Here is an 8360-nt window from a genome sequence, read left to right on the forward strand (position 1 = left end):
ACCCTTAAAAGGAAAAATGCAAACAAGACCATAGAAAAAAATGGTTTCCACAGACAAGTAGATCTGCTCCATTTATTGCTACTTTAAAGCCTATTTTTTGTATTAAATAATGTATACGGTACTTTTATCATGCCTACATCAGCAATAAGAATTTAAAATACAACTTGGCATGCTCAAAGCAATAAAGTGGCTTTTAGACAACTTACAAAAAAAAAATATGTAACGGAGACGGAGAAATATGAAAATATTTATATATATATATAAAATTACTAAGAAGCTGAATATTACATTTTAGTGTCTGCAAGAAAAAGATTTAAAAATAGTTTAGTACATGTCAAAATCTCCATGTAAAATACCCTCTTTAAAAAAAACAAGTGCCATACAACATCAGAGTCCATTTTATGGACAATTTATCCATGTTTTCATTTTTCAAGCTTAACAGAGAAGGAAAAGTCCAATCGATGGGGGGGTCAAATGTTAAGTGTGTGTGGGGAGAGGGGGTAAAACTTTAGGACTCCTCTTAGAACAAGTGCAATTCCACCAATACACAAACAATCTATACCCCCTGAAGCCCAATGTTTTTCCTGTGCTTCTTGCAGAAGAGAGGTTTGCATACATCTCTAAATCAAAAGATATAGAAGTACTGCATAAATACCAGCTCTTTTTGCAATTCTGCCAGTGAAAATGCATATAAGTGTCAGGCCGATATGAAATTGTAAAACATATGCCAGTGTTCTGCAACAATTTGCAGATTCTTTTATTCTGGCATATGCAAACTAAAACTAATTTAATTTTCACATTTCGGTACAAACACATCGTCTGGTTATGCATTTGCTGCACAATGTGACCCGGGGCCCTCAACAAACATGTTCTGCTTGCTTCTCGAGGGATGATCTGCAGAGATAGGAGACTTGCGAACACACAGCAAGTGAAATAACCAAATGCCATAAGTACCCAAAACCTTCTACAGGAAGTAATGCAGTAAACCAATCTGTGCAAGCTGGTTAAACTGAGTTTTTGAAAACGGCATGTTAAGCTTGTAAAATGTACTATCCCACAAAGAGATAGAAATATTTTCTTCTTTACTCTCCCATATTTACAACAATATATTTAAAACACTTTACATCTTACCATAAAAGTGCAAATCTCTCTTGCTCCAAAGTAGGAAGCAACAACATTCTTCATAAAAAGTTCTACAGGATAGCAGCCTATGTCAAGCAAATAAGGTGCTTAGCTTATAACCCAAAACTGTATTTTGTCACCTATTTTTCCGGCCAAGATAACATGTTTAAAATATGTCTTTCTGGGGGAAAAAAGGGACCATGGTACAACTAGGGTAGGACACTTCGTACAGCTCTGTGTAAGGTTACTGGCGCAGCTGTGCACTAGCTAAGTTAGCTAGTTCAATCAGAGCCAGAGCGCCATGCATACGCTCTCGCTGCTCCTGCAGACATCTCCGGGAAGCTGAGTGAGAGCCATTCTTATTGTCTTCCTCTTCATCTGACTGAAAATACTCTAAAGGATCCTGCTGTTCTTGATCAGCCTTCTGAATGGATTTTACCTTTAATGTGGGCGGTAGCTGTTCTTGTGTTTCCCAGTGCCTATAATGAAAGAAAAATTATATAATATTTCCAAACTGTATACAGATTTATATGTACAGAGTATATTCCTGTTAACATCCATTAACAATATTAAATGGAGGACAATAGTAAACGTACGACTGTCATTTGTTTTAAACAAAATATTTTATTTCCTCTTTGTAAAAACACTTCTAAAAGAAAGCAACCCCACAGGGAAATTCACAAAGTAGCCCGTTACACAGAAAAAGAAATAAGAATTCCCTACAAGGATGTGGTATTAAAAGTTCCTAGACAAAATCTTATTTGTTTTGCCTAATAAAAGAAAACCATTATAAGCTACTTGAACTTATTAAAAATTGTTAGTGCTTTAAAAGTGGTTTATAAATGTAAGTGCTATTGAAAGCAGCATTTGCTCAACTCCTGGTTACTTTATAAACAATTTTGCAAAATCCAATATCCCCTAACAAGACAGGTCTGTCAATCAGTTGGCTTATGTTACATTGTTTCAAAAGCCAGAGCCACCAGGGAAGTAAATAGAAAGGGACACTGCTTTCAATAGCAATACATATACAAATAGCTTATAAACCATTTCAATGAATGTATATTGCAAAATTGAGTAGAGGCAATTAACAGTTTATACGTGCACTTTTTGGGCTTCATAATCACTACTGTGCAAATAAGTACTAGTAAACTAATCCACAGAGTTTTGCTATTGATCTTCCTGTGGTCCTTTTCACATTAAATTATTTTATTAAAGCACCCATACCTGTTGTAAACTCATTTAAAAATCTCAGCTGTCAATCATATATTGCCTGCCCCTCCTCTATGTCTTAGAGCAGTGATCCCCAGCCAGTAGCTCATGAGCAACATGTTGCTCACCAACCCCTTGGATGTTGCTCTCAGTGGTATCAAAGCAGGAGCTTATTTTTGAAATACAGACAAGTTTTGGTTGTATAAAAACTAGGTGCACTGCCACACAGAGCCTCAATGTAGGTTGACAATACACATAGGGGCTACCAAATGGCCAATCACAGCCCTTATTTGGCACCCCAAGAACATTTTTCATGCTTGTTTTGCTCCTCAACTCCTTTTACTTCGGAATGTTGCTCACGGGTTCAAATGGTTGGAGATCCCTGTCTTAGAGCATAGAGACGGGATAGGCAATTACTTTGACTTTCCATTGTGCACTCCACTTCCCCACTCTCTCCTCACCATTTAATTGTGTAGCCAGAGCATGGGGATGGACATCAGGTCCCCACTTTCTGCCACACAAAATTTTGAAATGATGCAAGTTTTGCCTTAATAAATGTCCTCAAAATGGCTTCTGAATTCCAAGACTGAAGGAAACAAGATTTAAAATAATTTATATAGTGTAAGTAAAGTTTATTTTGTTTGACTAACACAATAATACAATTTGGAATGATTTCTTAGGGTGACAGGTCCCCTTTAACCATGTGTAAACTTTTCATTAAAGAACAGTTGGAGATGTACAAAGTTATGTACTCTGTGTCTCTCATTGCTAGAATGTGTGCAGACACTCCTAGTATCCACTGTATAGGTATAAGCATCAATATTTTTCAGTCACTAAGTCTAGTGACTGCCACTCACTTTGAAAGCCACTCTGCTGTATCTTTATCAGCCACTTGCATTTTGCCTGGCTTGTTGCTGGGCTCCTCTCTCCTCAGTCTTGCATACGGATGCTTCGAGCAGTGGCGGTTTGCATGTGTGAACCGACTTAAACACCCTTAAGAATGCACAAAAAAATATTAAGATATCCAAAAACATCTATTATGCTGGTTAGTGATAGGAAATCTAAGCAGTATACACACAAAACTGCACTGGCTAGTAGTAATTAGTGACCAGTAAGCTATATCAAAGTTTTAGACGTAGAATAGTGCTTATGTGTAACTTTACTGAAAATAAAAAACTATGCATTTATGTGTAAATAACATTAGATGTTTACTTGCACTAAGGGACTCATGGAGTACAACATAAGTTTACATTAGCACTACCATCCCTATTTTACATTATCTGTGAAAGTTACCATTTTCTGAGCATACGAAAGGCTTCTCTCCTGTGTGAAGACGCTGGTGAGTTTTCAGTTGCCCACTTTGTGCAAAGGCTTTCCCACAGTCTGGATAGTCACACAGATAAGGTCTTTCACCTTTGGGGAAACATGTTTGCATTATTTGGGGAAAAAAATTAAGAAATATATTATCAGTTTAATTCATTATCTGATCAAATGTGGACATTCCTTCTAATTATTGAAATCAGCTACTTAAGCCATACCCATTGTTGTCAGCTCGGATGCAACATCATACAAGCTTTTAGTATAATGCATATAAATCTGTTTTGCACATCTAACCATTATTGATGCTTTCTACTCTAGCCAGACTAAAGAATACACCCACCCACTGTTTTTATACTTCTATACTGTTCCTTTAGGGTTGGGGCAGACGGGCAGATTCGGGGGGATTTAGTCGCCAGGCGACTAAATTTCCCTGAATCTGCCCGTCTGCCCCAACCCTTAGAGACAGAAAATCAAAACACGAATACAAAGACTTTTGTGTAGGTAAAGACCTAGATACCAGCCAGACTGTGCTTAATCTTCCATTGTGTTTGTTTTAAAAGTTGGACATGAGTATTTTATACTGTAGGTTTACATTGTGACTTAATGTAAAGTGCTGTGGTATATGCTGGCTATGATTTAAATAGTTATGTTAATTGTATAGCAGTCAATGCAATTGCATAATCTAGGGGAAATGGTTCTTCTAATCATCTGTAGGGTAAGGGAACACACCATAAGATTTGGAAAACAAAGCGCTCAGAGTACCATACTGCCAGCGATTAAGAGTCTAGACGATGGGAAGGCTTTTCAGGGAGATTAGTTGCCCAAAGAAGAGGCGATTTGTCGCCAGGCGACTAAATCTCCCAGAATATTAGCATGTGCCCTTACCCCAAAGGGGTTGTTCACCTTCCAAACACTTTTTTAAGTTCAACTGTTTTCAGATTGTTCTCCAGAAAGTCTTTTTTCAATCAAACATGTGGCAGCTCAGTAATTCAGGTGCAGACTCTAAACTGTTACAATTTTGCAGCATTTAGTTGATACATTTCTCAGCAGTATCTCTGGAATCTATTAGCAACTATTGTATCAATTCTAACAGCTGCCTTTAATGAAACCCAGGGATTCTGCTCAGCAGGTACAAAGACAAGAAATGTATCAACTAAATCTAAGTTAGAACAGTTTACAGTGTGCAACCCCCACTCCCATAACGGCTTTAGAAGGTGAGAAATGACACTTTGTTTTTCTAATATTGAAGTATAGTCACAGAAAACACAGAAGTAGGTACAAAGTATATTTCTGGTGAACTGAAAACAACAACTAAAAAAAAAAAAAAAAAATGTTGGAAGGTTAACAATCCCTTTAAACATCTTCCTTAAAAAAAAAAAAAACTTGCAACAGTATTCAAAAACAACCTCATTACCTGTATGAGTCCTTTTGTGTGCTTGCAGTGACTTCTCTCTAGGAAAAACCCTGTTGCAGATATTGCAGCGGATTCTGCTAGAAGAGTGCTCACCCTCACTTATTAAGTTTCGAACAGTTTCTGCTCTTGGACGGCCTCGACGATTTCCATCCTGCACATATAAAAAATTGCATAAAACTGAAATCAATTTATTCACGAGATATCCTTTTTTTGTCGGATAATATAAAAGAAAACCTACTGATATCCAGTTAAACTATAGAACACATTCTTGTATTTTACTCTCAAAAAAAAAAGTACTTCCAACAATAAATTTTTGGCAGATTCTAAATGGCACTATGATGAGTTTTAATATAGAATAACTGCACCTCCCAGAAATGGGAAAAAATTGTGACATATATAAATCTTGCACCTGAAAGGACTATTATTGCAAAGTAGAGGTGGCGCAAATTCATAGAAAAGCAGCCATACTTTCTTTAGGTAAACTGTGACTTTGCAGCGTATCTCTGGTGACCATAAACAGGCCAGAAATGAAAGATTTACTAGCTGCCATTGCCCAACAGAATGTAATTAGGAATTACAGATATTTTACCAGCTCACAAGTAAAGTAAAAATGATTGTCTTTTTTTAGATTCTTTGTTAAATTACAGCTACTCGGCATGTTCTCTTGTTGTCACTGAAAGGGGCAATATATCTGCAAGCTGGTTCTGTCACTTAAGGACTCTCAAATACAGATGTTCACAGGCAATGTAATGGTTTGCTGCTCACTGAAAGCACCGTTTACGATCAAAAAATAAAGTCAACTGCACTGTGCCTCGCACCATATACATGCCAAGTATACGCCAATCAGAAAAAATCAAGTGAAAACTGAAAAAAATAGGCAGAATAAGGCCTATAATTAAGCTCTGTTTAGAGGAGTGAAACTGGGCATCAAGTGCTTGTTTTATCTAAACAGGAAACATTCTTTGCAACTATATGATATATATACACAATGCATGAAGCATTAGAACACTTCATAATTAGACTGATAGGGTGTTGGCTCATTTTCCTTCATTTTAACTATGCCAGGGTGCAAATTGTACATAAGACACTGCCGTGAGATATTTAATTGCAACTGTATCTTTTTTTGAACCAGAGTTATGTTTGGGCTGGGTGCCTTAATAATCCTCCCCTGGAGTACCCATGTTAGGTATGGTATTACAGTTAGAACCATGCATTTCATTACAGTCAGCCATTCTCCCATATGGTACCTATGTTAGGTATGGTAATATGGTCAGTTCCATCCCATTCATTGCTAAGATCCATCCTCCCCTGGCGTTATGTTATAAGGTACAGTAAATATTAAATTCCATTTGTTGTTGCATCCATGCTCCCTATGTTATTTTGACTTTGTTAGTCCCATTCTATTCGTTGTGGGGAGCCTTTTTCCCCTGGAGTGCCTATGTTAAGTATAGTAATATGGTTAGTCCCACACCATTCACTGCTGGCAGCAGCCCTATTCCTCTGGAGTAGCTAGGTTTAGGTTCATTACTGGCAGCCAGGCCCGGACTGTCAATCTGAGTTCTGGCAAATGCCAGAGGGGCTGCTATAAGGTGCCATAGAAAGTCACTATTTAGTGTGCTGGTGGAGGCTGTTTGGGCCTCTATGTGGGCTGATTGGGCCTCTATGTACCTGAAATGCCAGGGCCTATTTTAATTCTCAGTCCAGAGCTGCTGGCAACCCTACTCCCCTGGAGTAACTACGTGAGATATGATATATAATGGTTTGTCCCATGCCTGACTAGCAATATGTGGGATCTGGTAAATGCTAGAGGAACTACTGTAACTTGCCATAGATAGTGACTAGTGATTGGGCTAGTGGAGGGCTGTTTGGGCTTCGGTCTATCTAAAATGCTAGGACCTATGTTGATACTCAATCTAGACCTGCCAGTGCCATTCATTCATAGGAGCCCTACTCCCTTCGAGTGCCTTGCAGGCCCAGACTGGTAATCTGTGGGTTCTGGCAAATGCCAGAGGGGCTGCTCTAATGTCCCATAGACAATCACTATTTAGTGGGCTGGTGGAGGACTATTTGGGCCTCTGAGTACTTGGAATGCCAGGGCTTATTTTGAGTCCTAATCCAGAGCTGGTGCCTTGGTTAGGAATGATATTATGGTTAGTCTCATGCAATTGATTGCTGGAAGCCCTTCTCCCCTGGAGTGCCTATGTGAAATATGAGAATTAGTGGCATGGCAGTGAGTGTTAACCAATGATTGTCTATCAATCCAGTAGCCTTACCGTGAGTGCTGCAGCTCCATCCTCTGGCATGTCGGTCCCTCCCGCAGCTCCATTTCCAATAACATCAGCAATTCGAGTTCTAGAGGCGCCATCCCTAGTCACGTGAAGAGATTCCACCGAGGGCGGCTGATGCCTGGAGATGGGTCCTGGGCTCAGAGTGACGTTGTGAGCATTCTCCCCCCAGCGCCACGGGTACACCATGAAGTCACTGAATCCGGGGCTGGTCGGGACGGGGCTCGGCTGAGCTGTACCTAATGTGTAAGGAGGTCGCCGGTGTTTGAGAGGGGTATGGGCTGAGGAGGGGGAGACCGCCTTGATAACGGACACTAGCACCCGGCGGGGAGGCGACGTGTCCTGCGGAGACTGGTGCAGCGGAGAAGAGCACACCTCAGACATCATTGCTTACAGCCCGTCCGACATGCCCAGCGGGGATCCCAGCACTTTCCACCTGTACTTCCCCAAAGGCCACGGACTGTAGCTGAAGAGAAGAGGCGTTGGCGGTCGAACAGTCCTTCACTTCTATTTTTCCCGCGTTAGATTTCGCGCCTGGAAGACACCAATCACCTTCTCTGCACCAGGCGCGAGTCGCTGCCTTTCAGACTGACTGAAAGCATAACCAATGAACCGAGTGCAAGAATAAGCACGCTCTCTGGTTTGCCCAATTGATTGGCTAATGTAAACTGCCTTCTTTGACATGAACCCTCCCTTCCACTTCGCTAATTGGCGGAGCTCGTGACGGTCACTTTTATTTGACAGTAAAGTCTTGAATGGACAGTATAGCACCGCCCACCCATACCTGAATATGCCGCAAGCCTATGAAATAACCGGACAAACACAGATGACGCCTCGCAGAGTAAGATTGACAGGTGCAGTGACGAATGGTTTACGGTCTCTGGTTGTATTTGGTTTATGGAATCATCGAAAGGTTGGCGCCAAATTCTCTACCTTTTTGAAATACTTTAAGGGGTAGGGTATATAAATACATGTTATTAATAATAATAATAATAATAATAATAATAAAA

The 8360-nt window shown here is 39.9% G+C and overlaps 1 protein-coding gene across 1 annotated transcript; it reads right to left on the bottom strand.

Moving 5' to 3' along the window:
• Positions 1-234: 234 nt before the first annotated feature.
• Positions 235-8133, bottom strand: znf367.L (zinc finger protein 367 L homeolog). Its single transcript, XM_018259195.2, has 5 exons — positions 7339-8133; positions 5066-5216; positions 3625-3744; positions 3189-3324; positions 235-1601 (listed from the first exon to the last, which is right to left on the bottom strand). Exons 1-5 carry the CDS (start codon positions 7735-7737, stop codon positions 1367-1369), a joined length of 1041 nt encoding a protein of 346 aa, XP_018114684.1. The 5' UTR covers positions 7738-8133; the 3' UTR covers positions 235-1366.
• Between the last annotated feature and the right edge of the window lie 227 nt (positions 8134-8360).

The sequence above is a fragment of the Xenopus laevis genome, chromosome 1L (assembly GCF_017654675.1).
Source record: "Xenopus laevis strain J_2021 chromosome 1L, Xenopus_laevis_v10.1, whole genome shotgun sequence".
NCBI classification, from domain to species: Eukaryota; Metazoa; Chordata; class Amphibia; order Anura; family Pipidae; genus Xenopus; species Xenopus laevis.